We start from the raw sequence: 25,151 nt of genomic DNA on the forward strand, positions 1-25,151 counted from the left end.
GACCCGGCTCAATAATAACCAAAACTCTAAAAAAATGAAATTTTGATATCAATAGCTACATCAAAAGAATCGCATTTTAATGCTGATTTTAAATATATAAGTATAATCAAGTTCAGTCTTACCCATCAAAAGTTACGAGCCTGAGAAAATTTGCCTTATTTTAGAAAATAGGGGAACACAACCCCTAATAGTCATAGAATCTTAACGAAAATCACACCATCAGATTCAGCGTATCAGAAGTTTCGTTCGAGTCTTTTGTAGAAGTTTCAAGCTCCTATCTACAAAAATGTGGAATTTTGTATTTTTTGCCAGAAGGCAGATCACAGATGAGTGTTTATTTGTTTGTTTGTTTTTCCAGGGGTGGTCGTATCGACCCAGTGGTCCTAGAATCTTGCGAGAGGGCTCATTCTAACGGAAGTGAAAAGTTCTAGTGCCCTTTTTAAATGACCAAAAAAATTGGAGGGCACGTAGGCCCCCTCCCACGCTAATTATTTTCCCAAGTCACCAGATCAAAATTCTGAGATAGCCATTTTAATCAGCGTAGTCAAAAAACCTCATAACTATGTCTTTGGGGACGACTTACTCCCCAAACTCCACAGTCCCTGAGGGAGGGGGCCACAAGTTACAAACTTTGACTAATGCTTACATATAGTAATGGTTATTTGGAAGTGTACAGAGGTTTTCAGGGGAATTTTTGGGTTGGGGAGGGGGGTTGAGAAGAAGGGTATATGTTGGGGGAACTTTCCTTGGGGGAATTTGTCATGGGGGGAGAAAATTTTCATGAAGGGAGCGCAGGATTTTCTAGCACTATTTAAAAAAAAAAACAATGAAAAAATAAATATGAAAAAGTTTTTTCAACTGAAAGTAAGGAGAAGCATTAAAATTTAAAACGAACAGAAATTATTACGCATATGATGGGCTCACCTCTTCCTAATTCCTCGCTCTTTACGCTAAAGTATTTTTAGTAGTTTCAACTATTTATTCTACGGCTTTTGTGATTCAGGGGTCATTCTTAAGAAATTGGGACAGCATTTAAGCTTTAGTGCAAAGAGCGAGGTACTGATGAGGGGGTGAATCCCTTCATATACGTAATAAAAGTCCTCCTCCCCCGCTCCTTTTTTTCTCATAATCATTCTTTAAAAACTATGAGCAATCCATTTAGCAAAAACAATAAATATGCAAATTTCGTTTTAATTATTCATCTGCGGAGAGCCAAAACCAATACATGCATTGATTCAAAAATGGTCAGAAATTAAATAAAAAAACAAGTTTTTTTAACGGAAAGTAAGGAGCGACATTAAAACTTAAAACGAACAGAAATTACTTCGTATATGAAAGGGGATGCTTCCTCGTCAACGCCCCGCTCTTAACACTAAAGTTTTTTACTGTTTTAAAAAGTAGAGTTAAGAGAAAGAGTCAAACTTTAGCGTAAACAGCGGGGCGTTGATGAGGAAGCATCTCCTTTCATATACGAAGTAATTTCTGTTCGTTTTAAGTTTTAATGTCGCTCCTTACTTTCCATTAAAAAAACTTGTTTTATTTTATTTCATATTATTTCAGGACCATAGACACGAACCTTTTGTAGTGAAATTATGGCCAAACATTTTGAATTGCACTTAACTTACATTACTGGGATATTAAATGATAATGATTAAAGATAAACGATATTAAAAGTATGCACAATTACTGATTTTACTTTTTAATTTACCTTGCAATTACAGGAAATATATTTTATATTTAAACACTTTTTTTCATCATCTATGCTATTTCCAAGGTTATTGTGGTTGAGTTTGCTTCTTTTCTGTTAATGGGCTAAAGTTATTGCATTACTTTAAGGTTGTTTTAATACTGGTCTTTACCCTTTAAAGATAGATTTATAGTTAAATTAATTTCAAAGATCTTCTCCAATTCCTAGAAGAGGTCCTTCTCTCTAGGTATTTTCACCAGCCTCATCTTTTTCTCAGGTAGACTAGCATGCCATCTGTATTTCCAATCAAACAGTTCGTGGTAACGGACTGTAGTAAGGAGCGACCCGGCTCAATAGTAAACGAAACTCTAAATAACGGAATTTTGATGCTAAAATATACATCAAAAGAATCGGATTTTCATGCTGATTTTAAATATATAAGTTTCATCAGATTTAGTCTTTGTCATCAAAAGTTACGAGCCTGAGAAAATTTGTCTTATTTTAGAAAATAGGGGAAAACACCCACTAAAAGTCACAGAATCTTAACGAAAATCATACCATCGCATTCAACGTATCAGAGAACCCTATAGCAAAATTTTCAAGCTCCTATCTACAAAAATGTGGAATTTCGTATTTTTTGCCAGAAGACAAATCACAGGTGCGTGTTTATTTGTTTTTTTTTGTTTTTTTTTCCCAGGGGTCATCGTATCGACCAAGTGGTCCTAGCATGTTGCAAGAGGGCTCATTCTAACGGAAATGAAAAGTTCTAGTTCCCTTTTTAAGCGACCAAAAAAATTGGAGGGCACCTAGGCCCCCTCCCACGCTCATTTTTTCTCCAAAGTCAACAGATCAACATTTTGAGATAGCCATTTTGTTCCGCATAGTCAAAAACCATAACAACTATGTCTTTGGGAATGACTTACTCCCCACAGTCCCTGGGGGAGGGGCTGCAAGTTACAAACTTCGACCAGTGTTTACATATAATAATGGTTATTGGGAAGTGTACAGTCGTTTTCAGGGGATTTTTTTGGTTTTGGGGGTGGGGTTGAGGGGAGGGGTCTATGTGGGAGGATCTTTCCTTGGAAAAATACGTCATGGGGGAACAGAAATTCAATGAAAAGGGCGCAGGATTTTCTAAAATTACTATAAAAATAATGAAAAAATAAACATGGAAAAATTCTTTCAATTGAAAGTAAGGAGTACCATTGAAACTTAAAACGAACAGAGATTATTACGCATATGAGGGGTTCTAAAAATACTTTAGCATAAAGAGCGAAGTATTTAGGAGGAGATAAATACCTTGCTCTTTATGCTATAGTATTTTTAGTAATTTCAACTATTTATTCTACAGCCTTTCTGATTCAGGGGTCATTCTTAAAAAATCGGCACAAAACTTACGATTTAGTGTAAAGAGCGAGGTATTAACGAGGGTACAAACCCCCACATATACATAATAAAAATTTAAGAATATAAAAGTTTGTTACGTAAGTTAATTCTTAAGTTACGTATATTTTTTACTAATAAAAAAATTCGTTAAAAATTAAAATTTATAGTTGCCTTTTTGTGTAACCAAAAAATTGCATGGCAACTAGGCCTCCTTCCCCATCCCATTTTTCTCAAAATCGTCTGATCAGAACTAAGAGAAAGCCATTTAGCCAAAAAAGGAATTAAAATGTAAATTTCATTTTAATAATTTATGTGTGGAGAGCCAAAATCAAACATGCATTAATTCAAAAACGGTCAGAAATTACATAAAAAAAACTAGTTTTTCTAACTGAAAGTAAGGAGCGACATTAAAACTTAAAACGAACAGAAATTACTCCGTATATGGAATGGGTTGTCCCCTCCGCAATCCTTCGCTCTTTACGCTAAAGTTTGACTCTTTACCACAATTCTGCTTTTTAAAGCAATTAAAAGCTTTAGCATAAAGAGCGAGGGATTGCGGAGGGGACAACCCATTTCATATACGGAGTAATTTCTGTTCGTTTTAAGTTTTAATGTCGCTCCTTACTTTCAGTTTGAAAAACTAGTTTTTTTTATGTAATTTCATATAGCGCTATATTTGTTCCCATACGATTAAGGTGCTGATTTTTTACTGGGAACAAGCAGAAGAGGGGAAATAGCCCCCCCCCCCTGGAGCTCCGTATTGTACCCACCAGTACTCAGTTAGCCACAAATTGCAGTGAACAAACGAGGGGGTCCTTACACTTCCCTTGTTCCTTGGTGATTTCACCAAGTCAGCTCCTTGTCAGCTAAGTAGGGCAAAAACTTGTCTCTTGCTACAAAAGAAAAGACATCACCAACAGAAGCTTTATGGCCATTTGATTGGAAATGAGGGACAAGTATTCTAGGGTTGACACCCTTGCTACGCATCTTATTTCAGTTTTTAGTTTCGGCAACGAAAGCCGCATTTTTATTCCTTTATTCATGTCCAGGTGCAGTTGGGAACAAGGAACATCCAAAGCAGTGGTTTCGACCGAATCAGTTCTAATCCAGTCACAAAGGGTATAGCCATATAGGGATACACCTATCTTGACGTTTTAAAGCAGCCATGTCAGTATCATTCGCATCTACTGTTTTTTCAGCCCCCACTCCATTGTGTATTATTCAGTCATCAAATTCTCATGTTCATGTGGATAGTTTGGCGTCATATTTCCCATTAGCGTTCGCATTTTTTAGCAAAATATCTTTTCACGATCATGGACCAAAGCCCCGAGACATCCGGAATCTAGCAATAAATGACATCACATTTATCAGATGTCAAATCTTCCAAAGAAATTGTAGACAATTTTCTATTACACTGTTTCGCACATTAAAAACAAGAAAGAAATAACCACGAAACAGTTCAGACCGATATCAACAAACACTTTGTGTGAATAGAAGCCATATGTAAACAGAAACAGACATGTTCTATTGGCAGCTGCTTATTGTCCAAAATAAATAATGCCTAAAATCTATGTCTTTTCCTTACATATCTGAAAATCGCGCTAAAGAACCACATTAAAAGCACCAGACCCTAATCCCTCTATGCAGCTTATTTGAAATGCTTCATCCGCATTAATTAGTCATTTTTTTTTTTAATCAATTAATCAATGTATGAATACTAAAAAAAAATTACAAAAGCAAAGCGGTTACTAGGCCCGTGAAGAAGTTAAGCAGAACAAGTTAAGCAGAAGCTTTCACGTGAAAATAGGCTAAGAAAACTTTTACACGATTTAAAATAAATTTCCGTGTGCTTCTGTGTGGCGAGTCTCTAGCATCGCCTGTTTCTGCAGTAAATTCATATTCCAACTTCCCAAGTTAATTCTAAAAAAGGGCTCCGAGAAATATTAGTATAGCTTGAACATATTCAGTTTCTTGTACCAAAAAATTATTGAATACAAGGACGCTCAATATTTGGAATAGAATGATCACTGCCTCGTACAAAGGACTATCTTTTGTAGCCAAACAACCGGCAACTCCTCAGCTAAATGAATTGCTAATTATTTCTTATTTGTAAATTCAAAGTAAATTTCTACTAATTTTGTCCATTTTGCCCTTTCTAGGAATTCCAGTTCTACATCAAATTATTATTCGTTCTCCCTACCTGAAAATCTAAATTTTAATACTGAAACTCCTTCATTTTAGTGTTTAATTCGCCTAAATCACGTACAACTAAAAGTGTCTTGGAAGGAATAACTTCATCTTTAGGGAAAAATATATTTCACAGCTCTGTTTGACAATAAAATTTACCCACAATTAGTTAATTGGATAAGTTTGTGACAGCTAGTTTATGCGTTTAGTGTTTAAACTTCGGAAGGTTTACCTCCCTAACTATTACATGTATAATCATACTTACAACAAGGACACAAAGAGGCTGTAACTCTGAAGTACTAAAACAAGAGGCACCACTAAATACTGATTCAATGCTTTTTGCTGCACTAAACTGACTCTAGCTTGCATCTTGCTGTTCAAGATCACTTTCGCCAACCATGGATTCTTCTGGGGTTTTCTGCAAGCCACCTGGCCTAAGCCATTTCGCAATTTCAAACAGGGTCGTCTTTTGCACTTTCTTTGGCTTAATCTTCACTTCAATTCTGTTTTTCAGTTCTTCAGAATGATGCTTTTGCTAGTGGATAGTTTGATAGTCTGAGTCAAATTCAAAATATCTCTCATCTTTCTTTTCCTTGCACACTTCACAAGCAAGCTTCGTCCTAGTTCTGGCTCTTTTTCCTTGTCCTCCAAATATATTCCCTTATCGAAGCGCAACACAATACAATACACCAAACTTCCGTATCTTCTGGTTCTAGATCCAATGTTGCACTAATTCAAAATCACACTTACTTTGACATTTTGGAACTTGATACAACTGGCAGCCTAATTTAAGCTTTCCTTGTTCACAATAAACTGGTTTGATTCCCTAGTGAAATAGCATTTTCTGTATTTCGAATCAACATCGAGAATTTGCTTAAGGTTGTATATGGATTGGACAATACTCTTTTTCAAATTTAGAATAAGAACGAATATACTCAATGTGTTATTTACCGCAAGATCTTGGGCTGCATTGGTTTCATCCCTGATTGGTTTCAGCTGTTTTTTTATGTATAAACAGAGATTGCTACCGATATTTGCCCAACTTTAATTATGTGTTTGTTAGCGCTTATAGTGTGGCTCTATGTTTTATTATATGCTTCCCCAATGAAAGTTGACAGAATTAGGTTCATGTGTTTGCTAGTGGTGGTATGTGCTGACCAACCCATAAACTTTCAAGGGTTGTCCAATGGAAATTGACAAACTTTTGTTTCTTATATGCTTTAAAAAATTTGATTTAATCTGTGTTTGTTGGTGCTCTGTGCCAACAGACAAGTAAACTTTTGAGCACTGCCCAGCGAAAGTTTACAGAATTCGCTTTTTTATTTGTTAGTTGGCGCTCTGTGTTGATGGACTAGTAAACATTTGAGCATTGTCTGACAAAAGTTGACAAACTTTTGTTTCTTATATGCTGTAAAGAATTTGCTTTAATCTGTGTTTGTTGGAGCTCTGTGCTGACAGACAAGTAAACTTTCAAGTACTACCCAACAAAAGCTTACAGAATTAGTTTTTTTATGTGTTTGTTGGCGTTCTGTGCTGACAGACTAGTAAACTTTCAAGCATTGCCCAATGAAAGCTTACAGAATTAGCTTTTTGTGAGTTTGTTGGCGCTCTGTGCTGGCAAACAAGTAAACTTTCAAGCATTGCCTGACTAATGCTTACAGAATTGGCTTTTTTACGTGTTTGTTGGCGCTCTGTAATGACAGACGAGTAAACTTTCAAGCATCACTTGATGACAGTTGACAAAAAATTGGTTTATTATGTGCTTGTCAGTGCAACGCATCAACCATCTTTTGAACTTTCGTTGGGTTTTGCCCAATGAAAGTGTATTCTTAAGACCTTTAGGGGGGAGTCCCCCCTCTCCCCCCATAGTGATGCCCCTGCCCAGCAAAGCTAAAGGCCCAGACAGTGTAAATCCCAGGCTCCTTAAAGAACTTGCAGAAATAGTAGCCAAGCTGCTCTGTTTCCTATTCAAGCTATCCCTTCAGATTAGTAGCCTACCTGCAGATTGGCAGACAGCCATAATTACTCCAATATTAAAGAAATGACCTAGAACACAGCCTGAGAACTATCAACCCATTAGCCTGACCTTTGTTCTGGCCCAATGTATTGAAGGGGCAGTCAATGATGCAATTATAGCATATGTGACTAAGAATGGCCCTCTTTTTGGTGGCCAGCATGTCATCAGGAGAGGCATGCATTTTCTTGCATTTAAGATGATGAGCAGTGACACCACTAAACCCATTTTCGACCACAGTGAATACATCAGAACACAAGGAAACCCCAGAAAACAGCATCAAAAATTTAGCAGAAACCATGAAAAGGTCAACTTCCTCACTTATTGCATTGTTCCACTGTGGAATTCACTCAGCAAATCTACTGTGTTAGTCAGATCAGTTGACAGCTTTAAGGTTGGTGGTGACTGTAATTGCAGCAGCAAGTCATGGAATGCACAGTGGGACAAGCCAGTATCATCCAGCAGGGTATATTAGGTGCCATCCACCCTTTTTAGCCCTCAAACATGCCTGACTAGGGATACATCTAGTCACATCCAGTGATGACAACATATATATATATATATATATATATATATATATATATATATATATATATATATATATATATATATATATAGTGATGATTCACTCATGAACTGGGAAAAGAATGTCAAATCAATGTTACCTGGCAACATCTACAGGTTCTTCAACCTTAGTCACTAGAAGATGTGATTTAAGGTAAACTTAAGGTGAGATGAGGAGATAAGATTCTTGCCCAAATTTTTATATTTAAAAACACACTTCCTACTCTACTTGCACAACTCTTGCATTACTTGCCTAGAGAGCATTGAAAGGAACTTTTAAGCCACATTGATACACTAGAGAAAAAAGCCACTTCTTCAGCCAGAGAGTTGTAACCTATGGGAACAGCTTTCAAAGACACAGTATCTGCTGAATTGACTCAGACATTTGAGTGCAAAATTGAAAAAAGAGTGGCTACATCAAGAGTTTCTATTTAAATAAGGAGTATCTGAACCCTTAACCAGGAAGTAATAAGCAGCAGCATAAAAAAAAATCATTACTGCAAACATCATCATCAAGCATAATAAGGATTGAAATAATACAAAGGACTAAACTCATTTGTTAGATTATACTAATGCATACAATACAGAGTAATAATAACACAAAATATAATATCTATTTTGAATTAATTTAACCCATTGTTCAAAGAAAGAAATAAAGATGTAACACTTCCAGTAAAAATATAATATTCACAATTTCAAAAATCAAACTAAGCTAATTTGGAACAGAGAGAAAGAACCTAAAGACAAGAATCACTCAAGCTAAAAAGAGAACATTCTGTTCTCACATGTATTTATCTTGCTTGTGGCAAAGTTGTTAATTCAGCTTGATTCAATTATTAATAATGAAGGGGTTGGTCAAAGCTTATAAATTAGCCTTGTATCTTTCTTTATTCAGGTAAATCAAGGCCAATAAGGTCAATTGCAAGGCCAGTTCAAGATGTGGCTAGCTTGTATCAGGTATGTCTTCTGGTTCACTAATAATTGTAAAAAGGGTAATATTGTAGTTTATTGGGTCCTTTAAAGATAATACTAGAACAAAAAAAGAGTAAGTTAATTTTGAAAAGGTTGAATAGGGAATTGAGTGCTATTATTCCTTTGTCAGGCTATTATAGTTCAAAAAAGAATCTTGCCCAAAATTATTGGGGAGTGATTGTTCAAGATTAATTATCTCTTTTAGCCTAGCCTATAAATGTTGCATCAATTAGGCTACCAACAATTCTACTCCAGATCAATTTTAGGCTATAGATGGTGCAAAGGTGGTTGTAATCACATCTAGAAAGAATTTTTATTCAAGATACAATTATTTAACTTAACAACAGATGTAGCTTAAGGTGTATTTAGAATAGAAGATAATTTCTAGATTAGGTGCTTTTGTTGATCTTGAAAGTAGTTGATTCAGACAAATGAAACTCTGAGGAACAGATCAAGAACCTTAACAATCCTTTGTAGGATATCTAGGCTTACCTCTACCATTACCTAGGATTATCTTGTTCCTTCTCCAAAGGACACTTAAAAAATGTTTTGAGATTCATATCTTTGCTAAACACTGATTGATAAGATTATAGACATTTTAAAATCTATTTCTTGAATTTAGGGGAGAGGGGGAAACTTGATGCATTTTAAAATTATGTATAAGTATATACTTTTCTGTACAATCTAGCTAGGAAAAAATGAACATCTTGATGCTTTTATATGCTCTCTTTCTAAATTTAATAATCACTGCAAGGATCAAATTCCATTTTGAGCCCTTAATGGGGTAGAAATAGCACATAGTAAACAAAAGTTTAAAAATATATTTAAAAAAATGTCTAGTTAGAAAAAAGGGTGATTTTTAGCTGATTCAGGACTGATGTTTATTATTTCCACCAGTCTCAATTGCAGATTGTTATTTTGAATACAAATTTGCAGGAATTTTTAAAGAGCCAGAAACCCCACAAAAAAAAGTGTCAAAGCAAAACAGAAAGTATGTCATTGGATTCATATTATTAAAAACCAGGAATTACAGTCCTAACATTGACCAACAGGAAAATTACACTTTTGCATGGGTAACACTGATGTGTCCTCTTTTTCTTTCTTTTTTAATTTTCACAGTAATATCATAGAGTTCTTTAAGGGCTTATTTAAAACCAAATTTTATATCTAATTAGCTTTGAATAATTTTCTGTCTTGACATAACAGTCTAAGGACAAGGTAAGGAATAACCTTTTGGGACCTAAAGGGATCAAAATAGAATTTATCCTAGATGGAATTAGTTTATTTCAAAAAACCACAAAAAGGGCAAAATCCTAGTTTAGCTACTTTTTGCTATCTTGGAAATGGGTTAGGTTAGTAAAATGAAACTTTCAGGGATGGGTCTACAGATTAAAACATGTCACAGGAAGGTATTTTGAAAAAAAAGTTCTCTCTCTAGAGGGCAGTGACATTAACAATCCTTGGTAAAATTCTAGTTAATTGACTTCTTGCTATCTGAGAAAGGGTTTAGGTTAGGAAAATGAAACTTTCAGGGATGAATCTACAGACGAAAGTATGTCTCAGGAAGGTATTTTGAAGTAACTACCTCCACTCCTTCTCCCTCTAGATGGCCCTGACCTTTGATGACCTTTAAAAATATGTGTGTTATAAAAGTGAAACCTTGCAAAATAGGTCTTCTGCTTATTTGAAGTACAGCAAAATTGTTTTCAGCTTCATAACTTTGCTCAATTCCATTTTATAAGGTTTTAAAGATATGCAAATACATTTCCTAAATTTTGAAAAAAAAAATATTGATATGGCTCAAAATTCTACTCAAATAACAGAAATTGCATTTTCAGAACTAAAGGTAGAGAAAAAGCAACTAGTAACTGAAAATTAAGGTAAAATGTTGTTTTGTCAAAATTTCAATAGGTATAGACCTGTCATGTAGGCAAATTTCAGGGCCCTCTAGAGGGAGAAGGAGTGAAGATGGGTACTTCAAATTACCTTCCTGGGACATAATTTAGCCCACATACCCATCCCTGAAAGTTTCATTTTCCTAACCTAAACCCTTTCCAAGATAACAAGAAGTCAATTAACTAGAATTTTACCCAATCCTCATGTTATTATAAAAGTTAAACCTTGCAATTTAGATCTTCTGCTGAACAGAAGTACAAAAACTGTTTTCAGCTTTACCACTTTGCTTAATCCCAAATTAAGATGTTTCAAAGATCTTCAAATATATTTCCTAAATTTTGGAAAAACCTATTGACATGACTTAAAATGTTACTCAAATATAATAGGAATTGCATTTTCAGATCCAAAACCAGAGAAAAAGAAAGTGATAGCCTAACTGAAAACTAAGATAAAACTTTGTTTGGTCAAAATTTCAACAGGCCTAGGTAACCTATAGACTAGTCAAGGGGGCGAATTACAAGACAAAGACTTATAAATCAGAAGACAGTTAACATAGAAGCTTGGGAATACCTTTCCAGAGTAGGCCTATGTTTTTGGCCCTGGGTTCATTACTGCAAGTTTAATTTCCCCTAACATAATCCTAATAGGCCCTGAATTATATCTTGAAAGCTTTATGCACCTACCTCAGATACTTTCCGAGATAGCAAGAAAATCCTTAACTAAAACTTTACCATATAACTACATTTTCATTTACTACTTTAATTTTCTAGGCCTACCCTACCCATAATGTGACCAGTCTCAGTTGATTTTTAACTTGGAATAGATCTATTATGAGACAAAAAAAATACCTTAAACTACGTTATTCATCAATTAAATGTGTCAACTGACAGCTAAAAGAACTATAATGGCTTTCTAACATTAGACTTCTCACGTTCACATGGAGTATATTTCAAAATAAATTTGAATTGTCGATTCTTAAGTTTGGCGTTACTATTCATTGTATCCGAAAATCTTTAGCGAAATCGAACTAAAAGATATAACAAAAATAGCGAATTGCAAAATATTGCAATTGTTTATCGCTCCGAAGTGCGAATTAAGGTAATTAATGTATTTCAAAATGAGCTGGCTTATTCCACAAGAACGAGTATAAGTTTTAGATGGCTCTAAAAACCAGTCAACCCTTTTATAAACAGCTGTCAAAACTATAAAAGAAGAATAAAATTGTTGCATGCAGTAGCTTCCATAGCCACGCGGGCAACTAGCACGGAGATCCCATTCCGAAAACATATTGACGAAACTTGGCTTAAAATATTTTGTCACACTACCAGAACACTCAAATGTGTCAAATATTGTCCAACTAAATTTATATTAACCTCTGAGCCTCATTAAATCAATAAAACTTTTATTTATTTATTTATTAATAGATTAATACATCAAACGGAAAGCAATAATGCTTGTTGCTTTAGACACAAAACAGAAAATAAGCTAACTAGCAACACTTTTAAATGTTAGAAGAAGAAAGAAAAAAAGAAAAAAAACAACTCAACTCATAAACTCAAACAAAAACACATAACCAAAAGATCAACTTATAACTAACAACTAAACATGAAAACTCCCAAATAGAAAGATGTCTCCTTTAAGGAATGTTTAAATGTCTGCACATTTCCAGCTTCGACGACTTCAACGGGTAGGCAAATGAACATGTCCCTGTTTTCTTCTTTGATTTTGAAAGGTACAGTTTGTAACGTTGTTGGTGGGTTGTGTGATAGTGATTGTGTTTGAAAAATGAATCAAAATCTACTTCTTCTGTACCTTTGATAATACAAAAAACGTTGATAAGGTTACCACGACACCGTCTGAAATGTAATGACGGAATACCAAACCTAGTGAGTCGCTCTTTGTAGGGAAGAGGTTGGAGGTAAGGAATCAACCTTGGTGCTCTCCTTAGTACCTTTTCTACGTGAAGCTCATCCATTACATTCCAAGGAAACCAGACGGAAGTGTTATGCTCGAGAAGTAGGCAAACGAGAGACTTGTAAAGCAAAGAAAATTTCGAAGATTGAATTTTCTGAAACTTCTCTTCAAAGATGATAGACGGTAGTTCACATCTCTCACGATTGCTGAAACACTCTTATCAAATTTCAGTTGGGTATCGAAATGGATACCAAAGTCTCACACCATTTCTTCAGAAGGGACACTTGTACCAGACAAAAGATACGTATAGTTGGGAGGTATTCTACGACCATAATGTAAAACAGCACACTTAGATGGATTTATAAACATGGAATTGGACTCACACCACTGAGTCAGGGAATCCAGGTCCTCTTCCATAAGGTGTGCCTCTGTTAGAGCTTTCATGTTAGCAAACAACTTAAAAAATGAATTATGGATTTTGCACTCATGGATAATGCATCAGCTGGTAGAGAAGATTCGAGATTTAAACAAAAAACATATGTTGCCTTTATGGATTTTCAGGCTGCTTTCTATTCAGTCGACCGGCAATCACTCTGGCTCATACTGAAAACAACGGTACTAGCAGGGAAGTACTGCAGCCTTTTTGAGCGGCTCCACAAAGGGACTGAGAGCTACGTGCAAGTCAGTGGCAGACACAGCCCATCTTTTGAAATCAATACTCGGGTCCACCTGGGCTATGCTGCTGATATAGAGCTTTTTAATTGTGTCATAGACTACATTATGACTCGGATAATAAACCGCCTCCAGTTTGGGTTGCAGTTCGGCGATAGAGTACTTTCAAACGCTGACTATGCTGATGACCTCACTCTCGTCTCCGATTCACCGTCGAGGCTCACAGAAGCCCTACAGATCCTTACTGATGAAGCCTTAAAGATAGGGCTGTTGATTAATTGGCAAAAGACAAAAGGGATGTTTGTTGAACCCCATAACTCACTGCGTCCCCCGTCAGTCCTAATGGTCGGTGACAAACCAGCTGAGATTGTTGAGGAACTTACATACCTTGGCTCTATCCTCTAAAATGACGTTTCAATCCTCAAAGATCTAATGCACCGAATAACCAAAGCCTCAGCAGTGGTTGGGAGACTAAGTGCCCTCTGGAGGAAACCTTTAATCAGCCGTAGGACCAAGATGTGCATATACGATGCCTCGGTGGGATCCATGCTTCTTTACAGAGCCGAAACCTGGCAAGCCACTCAGTCTGTGCTTAACACCGTAAATATAGCCTACACAAAACATCTTTGCCGCATTGAAGGACTACGCTGGCACAATTTTGTTAGCAACGAGAACCTCCTGGCGTTAACTGCTCAAACGCCCTTCTCAGTCCAACTCACCCAGCGAAGACTATGTTGGTACGGAAATCTCCTTCGCATGTCCCCTGACACTCCCACACGAACGATTTTTGACTTGGATCGCGTGCTGCATGGCGGAAAACACCCAAGAGGTCATCCCCCCACCTAATGGAAGGACACGGCAGGTGCCTTCTTAGCCATGATAAATATTCAGTAGGATGTCCACATCCTTACAAGAGACCGGTCTGAATGGAGGTGCCATGTAGCATCAATCTTGACACCGGAAGCATTTCGACAGGAGCATTAAGTCAAGTTTGATTATTGAATTTGAAGACTAAAATAATTTCAAATGGTTATTTCAACGGGTTATTAAATACAAAATACAACTTTTTTCAAGTCAAAGTAAGGAGCAACATTAAAACTTAAATGGAACAGAAATTATTGTTTATAGTTTATAGGGGGGTGCCTTCTCCTCAACACCTCGCTCTTCACGTTAAAGTATTTCAGCACTTTTAAAAGTTACTTATTGTTCTAATTCAGCGACCCTTATCTTTAGGAGTCTTTTTTAAAGAATTAGGAAAATTTTTAACTTTAGGGTAAAGACCATGGTGCCAAGATAAGATAATATTTATTTGCAAAAGACTATCACAAGCTCTATAGAGCCGAATTCGCTTTATATGTCACTAAAAGCTAAGAAAAAAAAAATTCAAAACAGTACATTAAGTCAAACACTTAAAATTAAAAGGAATTAAAAAAGCAAAATCATCAAAGATAAAGGGCAAATCAGTAAACTTAACAATTAAATTACAAAAACATTGCAGTAAATAAAAAAAGAATAAAAATGGCAATAGAGGAAAAGGGGAATTTGGCAAGTACATAATCACGAATTATTATTAAGGTGTTCCAGAATAAAGGGTATAAAACTTTTGCGAAACCTTTCTGTAACAGCATGGATCGGAGAGTAAGTTGGGATTGCTAAGGAGGCTGACCGGGGGAGTCGGAGTCTAATGAGATTGTGAAAATCAGGGAGTAAGTCCTCAGTACGGGGATTAGAAATGACTGATTTAGCGAAAAGCAGGCAAATTTTTTCCCTCCTTTCTTTCAAGGTGGTAATGCGTGCAGTTTTAAGGAAAGGAGTACGGATATTTTGCCTTCTTTGTAAATGATCCTGAGCGAACGCTTTTATACCGACTCGATTTTGTCACTAAGTTCATTTGAAAGTTGCGAATTCCAGACCGGACATGCATATTCCAATAACGGCCTGATGAAAGATAAGTAAGCTTTTTGGAAATCGACTAAAACCAGGTTTAGCCAAACATTTGGTTTCTCTAGTTCACTTAGGATCGTGTGAATCAAGTGTACAAGGTAATGGGTTGTGGAGGTTTTTCTTAAATTACCAAACTGTCAGATGTCAATGCGTGGTATAATTTTAATTTTAAGCCAGTCACAAAGGAACCCTTCATAAAGCTTAGAAAAAACTGGAGTGAGTGTAATAGGACGCATGTTGATTATAGTCAGACTGGAAGATTTCTTTGGGATGGGTGTAATAAAGCCTAGTTTCCAGCAACTTGGGAATTTACCAGATTTTGTAATATGGTTAAAAATATCAGATAAAGGTCCATCAATTGTGTCTGAAAAGGCTTTAATCAAGTCAATTGGGATGTCTAATGGGCAAGTACTTGCTTTTTTTAGCTTTTGGATTTTATTTATAACATCAGAGGGAGACATTTGGAGGAAAGAGGTGGAGGGAGGAATAGTTTGACCTGAGCCAGTGAAAGGCGGGAGACTTTGTACAATGGACGCAAGATGCAGGTTCAAATCGTTGGCTATCTTGTAAGGGGGCTCAGTGAGATGAAAACTAACTTCAACAGGGTTTTTTCCGCAAATCTCTATAATTTTCCTGTACCATTGTTTGGGTTTGTTAGAATACAAATCCTTAACCTTACTATTGTAATACCCAGAAGCTGCCTTTCTCAATTTTCTCTTCAGGAACTTTCTTAGATCATTAGCCTGTATGATATGTCCTTGCTTGAACAAATTGATTTTTTTCCTTATTAGTTTTTTAAAAGTCGCAGTAATGTAAGGCTTATCGGTAGAGCATATCTTAATTTTTTTTTCACCGGAAAATGGGCTTCATAATTACTCCTCAATAAATTTTGGAGGGACAAAGCCTTGAAGTCGACATCATTTGTTTGGTACACAGGGGACCAATTTTCACTAGTGATCCAAGAGCCAAAACTGTAGAGTCCTGAGTCAATTAGAGGTCTAAAGACGGTTTCAGTTATAGTAAAGGAATGTTTAACTGTAGCTAGTGGAGATAGGAGTAGGCTAAAGTGGTAACTACCTCCGAGAGGGGGAAGAATGGTGACGGGTCTGTAGAAATTTGACATATTGGTGCATATTAAATCAAGAGTAGAATTGCCTTTGGTAGTAGGGACTTTTACAATTTGTTTTAGACTAAAAGTATTACATGTAGACTCAAGTTTTAATTCATTTGCATCACGTAAGAGGAAAATTCCAGCATTTGGGTATTTAGATAGTACATAGTCGGCACTGCCATACAATTTTTCAAAAAAATTAATTTTTTCAGTCGCTCTCTGCCCAGGAGAGTAGTAAAAACAACACAGGACAATCAAATTGAAAGGACGTGGTAAGGTTTGTGGGTAACACAAACCCACAAAATTTCATCAAAGGGAGTAAGACAAGGAACTAATATTTCTGAAGGATAAAAATCGCTACGGACAAAGAAAAGAATTCCATCCCCTTTTTTACCCAGAGGGTGGGTTTCGGTTCTGAGTTTAATAAACTGGGTGAAATTATTCATTTTTAACATTTGTGTATTTTGAGCGTGCACTTCAGTAATAGCGATTATGTCTGATCTATATATTTTAGAAAAGGAGTCTAATTCATTAAGTTTGTCAAAATTAAGACTTTCAGCGTTGCTTAACAAAAGTGTGGGAAATTTAAAACGACCTGCAAAGGTACCATTTTTACACTTAATTTTATTTAAATTACAAATGGGTACAGGGGGGGGGGTGGTGGGATTCTTAGCGGGGACAGATTAATGAAGTCAGAATAGGGGACCAAGGGAGCACATTTGACTTTTATGGGATGACTATTAGGGTCAACATCGAAAGATGAATTATTAGAGTATGAAAATGATTTGTCTTGGGGATTTGGGGGTGGGGGACGGGCAATGATATGGGTGAAGCACGAGGAGAACAATTGGGATTCATTATAAGACAATTAAAAAGTCTCAGTCATGAGTCACGTTGACAGGGTAAGCACGAGGGATAAAACGAATGGGCTGGGGGTGGGGTTTCGTAAGGTGCTGGGAAAGGGGGCCTGGTTGGAAATAGTGATTCATGTCCGTCAAGAAATTGCTGGTTTGTGGCAGAGTAGGGAGGGTATAGGGCAGCATACTGTGAGGGGGGAGGAAATAGGACTTCTGTATGCGGGGAGGGGGAGGAGGTAGCAAAGGATAAGGGAGGAGAGTTCGGGATCGGGAAGGGTTTGTCAATTTTTGAGCTGTGCCTGATGAACTTTGATGATAAATCTTTGCTTGAGTGCGTTGCACTAAAAAAGGACGGCGGAAGGGAGATGAGTGGCTCTTACAATTTTTATCTTTGGACAGGAAAACTGGAACAGGGCCCTAGGGAGGAGAATTAACATCATCTACTTTTGGTGCATGGGCAAAACTACAATATTTGTTACAATGCATGGTGGGAAAAGGTGGAGGAAAAGTGTGTATGGGAGGGGGAGGGAAACTAAAAGGGGATATTAAAGTAGGGGTATTCAGGGAGGTGGAGCTTATTTCCCGAAACAATCCTCTTGTTTTCTGAAAGTCAGGAGTGACATGAGCGAAAACACATTCTATGTTGCTACAAGTTAAGACACTACACAAATCTACGTGGTCAAAACTGCAATCACTTTTGTTGCAACATTTTGATTGGAAATTAAAGCATATATGCACAAACCGACACTTTTTCTTTAGTCTGCAAAACCCTCATTCAAAGAACCGGCAAAGCATGTTGTATTTACGAGTTCTTGCGTCAGTTTTCTCTACGAGCGTCTGAGGGCTCGTATCAACTAGTGCATTTGCACTAGTTGATGACGTATCACCAGGTAATATTTCGTCTGACAAGATCACACAGTCGTGGGCTAGGCTTGGGCTAGATGTTATGTTTTGCACTTTATCATGAATGGGTGCATTTCGGTTAGCAAGAGCGATATCTTTGTCCGTTTGCGTTGACTGGGTAACTTGGTCACAGCCATATTTTTATTGACTAATTTATATTAAAATATAAAATAAAAAATGTTCTTGTATGTTGAGTCAGGAAGAGGTTCTTTGGCAGGAGCAGAGGCCACATAATTGCACAGCTTCAATGAGCAGTAAATTCGTTAGGTGAAGGATGAGCAAAAAATTGAAGCAAAATTGATTAAAAAATTTTTGAAGGTTCTATTTTTTTTAGTAAAATAGAAAAAGGGGAGCAAAAAAAATATACGCGAATTTTACTGAGACTCTATTTAACTTGAGGTTTAGAACCCTTGTTTTTTTTATTTAAACTTTAAAATTATAAGAAACCAGTTCTGCTGCACTGTCTTTTTATGTAAAAATAAGCGTCTATACACAAAAAGACGAATGCAACAGAGAACAGGCTTATACAGAGTTCCAAAATTTACTGCCCAGCTACTTCATTATCTAGAAAAGAAAAGGAAAGTCAATCATTTGCAGACAATAGACAATATGTTTTTCCGAACTAAAAAATTTATAAAAGGATAAATTTTGAAGATTGGCTAAATACCTTACAAGAGCGAAAACCTCAAGATGGTTGCGATGTCTGGTCAAGACCTTTTTTCTTCACATGTAATTATGCTTGCTATTAACAAATCTCTTTAGACTTCCTGGAACATTTTGTGATATAGGAAAAGCAAAGATACAAATGTCTTCCTTAAAACTGAATTAGTCAATACAAGATAAATGCTAAATGTGAAAATGAGCACTACCTAAGGAGGGGCGGGGGTAGCATGGATTAGTTTTTGGTGGAAAAGAAATTTTCTGGGCAAAAACTTTCATGGGTAGATAAGGTGTGATTTAAAAAAATTACATTTTGTAAGAGCCCCACGGAGATAAAACCATCGAAAAAGTGATGAAGAACTAATATATTATACAATATATATATATATATATATATATATATATATATATATATATATATATTATATATATATTATATATATATTATATATATATTATATATATATATATATATATATATATATATATATATATATATATATATATATATATATATATATATATAAATATATATATATATATATATATATATATATATATATATATATATATATATATATATATATATATATATATATATATATATTATATATATATATATATATATATATATATATATATATATATATATATATTATATATATATATATATATATATATATATATATATATATATATATATATATATATATATAATATATATATATATATAATATATATATATATATATATATATATATATATATATATATATATATATATATATATATATATATATATATATATATATATATATATATATATATATATATATATATATATATATATATATATATATATATATATATATATATATATATATATAGGCGTTGAGGAGCTGACCCCTCCTCAACGCCTCGCTCTTTACGCTAAATTTTTTATTGTTTTAATAAGTAAAGACGCGAGAAAGAGTCAAACTTTAGTGTAAATAGCCAGGCGTTGAGGAGGGGCCAGCCCCTTTTATATACGGATTAATTTCTGTTCGTTTTAAATTTTAACGTCGCTCCTTACTTGCAGTTAAAAAAAACTTGTTTTTTTTTATTTAATATTTAAAAGAAGTTACCTTTTGTAAGTATTTAGTTAGCAACAAATTATATAAAACTCGAATAATAAAGTTGAGCGCCATTTTTTGTAGTAGGCTGAACGAAGGAAGGAACAACACGAAACTTTTTTATATACTGCATATCAAAGTCATTAAACCCATTTGACTGTATTATGTCTAGGGCACAAATAGGGAAAAATTTCTAGGCTTTCCTCCGTCTTCCAATTGTCAACTAACAATAATAGCTATTTTTTCTGTTAGTCTTTGGAAGCAAATGTATTTGCTAAAATTGCGGGGTAGACCCATACAGTCTGGGGTGAGGCTCAGGTCTCACAGGCCCATTGCCTTTACAAAGTATTTGCTAACAAAAAAGGGTTACTGATATTTTTCAGAAGCGAATTAAACGGAGTGCAAGTTGTAAATGCAAGCTTAGAAAAATTCAACATAGCTTAGAAGACAATTAGGCATATAACACTAAGTTAGCCTTTCCTAGAGTACGAAACTAACCAACGAATTTGAAAGAAACCAGCAAAAGAATTGAACCCTTAGCCATCTCTGCTATTTTCCAGAATCCTCCTAGGGCTGGGGAAAAAGAGAAACACGTTAGTGCTGTCGCTGCAAAAATAGTATTGTCTTTGTTTTCCAAGGTGGGGGAGTTTAAAACTCGCGTCAACGGGCTTACGAACAATAGGACTTCAACGGATCACTTTTTATTTCAGTTTGGCATCGCATCGGGTTTAACGTGTTTCAGGCTCTTTTCAAAATTTTCCAAAGAAACTGTTTTCATTATTGAAAATTATTGGGTTGTCGAACCTATATAACAGAAACTATTTCCAAATTAGTGTCAACTGGTAATTCTTGTTCCGTCTGTTCCACGGTTGTCCACGGTTTAATCTGTACTAACCTGCTTCTGCTAATGCAACCGTGATGGGAGACTGTCAACCTGTATTTAAGGTTTTGCAGCGGTGGTGATTTCAATGGTGTTATTCTCATATTTCCTAGTCTTATTCGCTTTGGTGCCATCAAGAGAAAATTATAAAAAACTAACATACATGAACATGAGCCTTTGAACGAGCCATAAACCATATCTCTTTGATCTTCTAGAAACCTGCTAGTGCAGTTGATGTCGCATCAGAAAGTTGTCCTTGGGCAAGGAAGTCAATTTTTTAACTAAGAGAGGTACGACTTTCCTTTTAGTGATGATCAATACTCCCGGAAGAGCTGAAACATGTACATTACTATAATGTCTAATTAGGTCTTTGGTCGTCCAGTCACGCATGATTCAAATATTTCTCTAGAAAGTTCTTACAATCAGTCAGTTGCTTTCCGATCACCATAAGTAGTATACCTTGTTTTTTTTTATGGTTGAAGTCTGGAGGCAAGTGAGTATTGCAAAGAGGTTAAGGAAATTAGCTTTCATTACAGGGGGACGAACTTTATACGTAGTTTAGTAAGACCTATATCACGGCTGAGGGATCGAGTTGAAAGTTCAACCCGAATACGGGTACTATTGAAACTTTCAATAGGTATATTTTATACGCAGTTTAGCAAGACCTGTATCATGGCTTAGGGATCAATTTGAAATTCCAACTCGAATACGGATACTATTGAAATTTTCAATAGGGATATTTTATACGCAGTCTAGCAAGACCTGTATCACGGCTGAAGGATCGAGTTGAATCTCTTAGCTCTTGTTTGATTTAGTTTAACATTTCTCTCAACTTTCGGTGAAAGTTCCCACTTAATACTCTTAAATGTTCCCGAGTTATTGCATATATGCCATATTGACATTCATAATGCACTTAATGTCTCCTGAATTAGTTCAATGTACCTCTCGATATGCACTCGAAATTTTTACTTAATACTGTTAGTTATTCCTGAAATATTATAAATGTGCCCTTTTTTTTACCTTTATGTACACAGTTGCTTTTGACTTTGTTGGACAATGTTTGTTTATTCCCTGAAAGTTTCTACTGTGGTCCATGGAACTTCCTGAGATACTTGTAATATGTCTTTTTGGCAACCTTGATGCACATAGTGCGGATTGATTTTGATCAGTACCATCTGTACAATTTATCTGAAAGTCGCCTTAATACCCTAAGAAGTTGCTGAGATATTTTTGATATGCCCCTTTTTCAACCTGAATGCAGGTAGTATCTTATCGTTGAATTCAATTTGCTCTCTGATCATTCCTTGAAAGTTAAACTTGATATCAAAAGCTGTTCGTGACATGTTGCGGATACTGTCTTTTGACAATTTGTTCGGGATTTATCTCAACATGCACCAAAGGTTTCAGCTTTATACTTTAAGCAATTCTTGTTATATTATAGGTTCATCATTTTGACGAAATGGATGCACATAGTGTCTTTCGATTTAGTATAGAATCCTCCCCCAGCATCCTCTGAAAGCGTCTACTAAATACTCTTAGCCGCTCTTGATATTTTGCAGACGCGCTCTTTCGACTACTTAGGTGTATATAGTCTACTTTGATTTTGTTCGACACCCTCCTCACCAATGATTGAAGGTTTCAACTTAATACCCTTAGAAATTACTAAGATATTGGAGATGTGCTCTTTTGACTACCTGGATGCACATATATTCTTATGATTCAGTTCGATTTTCTTCTCAACCTTCTCCTTAAAGTTTAAACTTAAAACCCCTAGCTGCTCAGTTATTGTATACTAGCCATTTTGACAATCATGATATTAGTCTACTTTCATGTTTAATTCCTGGTCTGACATGTTGAGAGCCAAAATAATTGGACAATATCAACGCGGTAGCTCCCGAAAATGTCTGGGACAGCACTGCAACGCAACTGTGACCATGACTGGGGTCTCATTCGTAACCGGTTTTAGACTGATTGGAAACCAGTAATATCTGGATTGCCTCGTGGGTTGGACCTCACTTCCTCAAGGCCATGGTCACACAACAGTTGCATGCGCAATCAGTTAGCAATTCTAGTCTCAAAACAGTTGCCCCGTGGCCGCTGGGCCTTAGTCGGTCCTGAGCCGTTCTTGATAGTGCAAATGCGTCTTTCTTACGACCTTGTTATACGTAGTACACCTTCCTGACTCTCATACAGTTCATCACCCTTCTCACCATCCGTTGGGGGGAGTTGGAGGGGGAAACCGGAATTCTAGGAAAACGTGAAAATTGGGGTATTTTTATCTTACGAATATATGATCGGATCTTAATGAAACTTGATTTTTAGAAAGAATTCATGTCTCAGAGCTCTTATTTCAAATCCCGACCAGATCGTTTGACATTGGGGGGAGTTGGAGGGGGAAATCTTGGAAAAACACTTGGAGTGTAGGAATCGGGATGAAGCTTGGTAGATAGAATAAACAAATGTCCTTGATACGTGATTGACAGAATCGTACTAGATTCGCTCTCTTTGGGGGAGCAGGGGGAGGGGTTCAGTGATTTGGTGAGTTTGGTGCTTCTGGACGTGCTAGGACGGTGAAAATTGATAGGCGTGTCAGGGAGCTGCATAATTTGACTTGATACAGTCGTTTTCCCAGATTCGACCATCTGGGGGGCTAAAGGGAGAGGAGAAATTAGAAAAAATTAGGCATTTTTAACTTACGAACGGGTGATTGGATCTCCATGAAATTTGATATTTAGATGGATATCGTGTCTCAAAGCTCTTATTTTAAATCCTGACCGGATCTGGTGACATTGGGGGAAGTTTGGGGTGGGGGAACCTAAAATGATGGAAAACGCTTAGATTGGAGGGATTGGGATTACACTTGGTTGGAAAAATAAGCAGAAGTCTTGCATACGTGATTTACAAAATTGGAGCGGATCCGCTCAATTGGGGGGGGGGGGTAATTCTGAAAAATAAGAAAAAATAACTTATCTTTAACTTATGAAGGGGTGATAGGATCTTCATGAAACTTCATATTTAGAAGGACCTCGTAACTCAGATCTCTTATTTTAAATCTCAACCGGATCAAGCGTAATTGGGGGGGGCAGTTAGGGGGAACGGAAATCTTAGAAAATACTTAAAGCGGCGAGATCAGGATGAAAGTGGATGGGAAGAATAAAAACCTGTCTAAGATACGTGACTGAAATAACCGGACCGGATCTGCTCTCTTTGGTGGAATTGGAGGGAGGGGGTAATTTTGAAAATTGAGGTATTTGTAACTTACGAAAGGGTGACCAGATCTTAATGAAATTTGATATTTAGAAGGATCTTGTGCTTTAAAGTTCTAATTTAAATTCCGACCAGATCCTGTGACATTCGGTGGAGTTGGAGGGGCAAACCGGAATTCTTGGAAAACATGAAAATTGGGTTTTTTTGTCTTACGAATAGATGATCGGATCGTAATGAAATTGGATTTTTAGAAGGAATTCATGTCTCAGAGCTCTTATATCAAATCCCGACCAGATCTTTTGACATTGGGGGGAGTTGGGGGGGGGAATCTTGGAAAAACACATGGAGTGGAGGAATCGGGATGAAGCTTGGTGGATAGAATAAACAAATGTCCTTGATACGTGATTGACATAATCGTACTGGATTCACTCTTTTTGGGGGAGTTGGGGGAGGGGTTCAGTGATTTGGCGAGTTCGGTGCTTCTGGACGTGCTAGGGCGGTGAAAATTGGTAAGCGTGTCAGGGAGCTGCACAATTTGACTTGATAAAGTCGTTTTCCCAGATTCGACCATCTGGGGGGCAAAAGGGAGAGGAAAAATTAGAAAAAATTAGGTATTTATAACTTACGAGTGGGTGATCGGATCTTCATGAATTTTGATATTTAGAAGGACTTTGTGACTCAGAGCTCCTATTTTAAATCTTGACCGGCATTAAGTCTCTTATTTTCCTTTTTAAATCAATCTATTGATTCATAGAATTTTGTTAGAGCTCATACCATATGATCTCTTGGCTCTTAGCTCTTCTCGCCTCGTCACAAGTGCCATATGAGCTCTTAGCTATGTGAAAGACTAATAGTGAAAGACTATTCACGGCTATATAAATTAGCCTTTTATTTTCTGCTGGCTACTTATCAAATTTTTTGCTCCTAAGGGAACATCTTGTTTTTCGTGGTCAGTTTCGTGTTTTCAGTAAAGCGCCAGTTTTTAAAACTTTACAGATATCAGAAGATGTAAATAGTCAGCTCATTTGAGCTGTATATATATATATATATATATATATATATATATATATATATATATATATATATATATATATATATATATATATGTAATCTGTTAAATAATAATTTTTCTATGTTTTAAGTCTCAAATTTGCTCTTGACCTTCGTAAGAAAAACTCTGTTTTCA

The 25,151-nt window shown here is 36.0% G+C and overlaps 2 protein-coding genes across 2 annotated transcripts in view; both read right to left on the minus strand.

The window, feature by feature from the left end:
- The window catches only part of LOC136041557 (calcineurin-binding protein cabin-1-like), a 41,742-nt gene extending 30,076 nt beyond the window's left edge, over positions 1–11,666 (minus strand). The window contains exon 1 of the mRNA XM_065726245.1: positions 11,555–11,666. The gene's annotated coding sequence lies outside the window, so the exon portion shown is untranslated. The remainder of the gene's footprint in view (positions 1–11,554) is intronic.
- A 6,586-nt stretch (positions 11,667–18,252) lies between these two features.
- The window catches only part of LOC136041563 (kinesin-like protein KIF20A), a 33,525-nt gene continuing 26,626 nt past the window's right edge, over positions 18,253–25,151 (minus strand). The window contains exon 4 of the mRNA XM_065726249.1: positions 18,253–18,671. Coding sequence (XP_065582321.1) covers positions 18,668–18,671 — 4 coding nt within the window. The 3' untranslated portion in view covers positions 18,253–18,667. The remainder of the gene's footprint in view (positions 18,672–25,151) is intronic.

This window comes from Artemia franciscana, unplaced genomic scaffold, assembly GCF_032884065.1.
Source record: "Artemia franciscana unplaced genomic scaffold, ASM3288406v1 PGA_scaffold_29, whole genome shotgun sequence".
NCBI lineage: Eukaryota > Metazoa > Arthropoda > Branchiopoda > Anostraca > Artemiidae > Artemia > Artemia franciscana.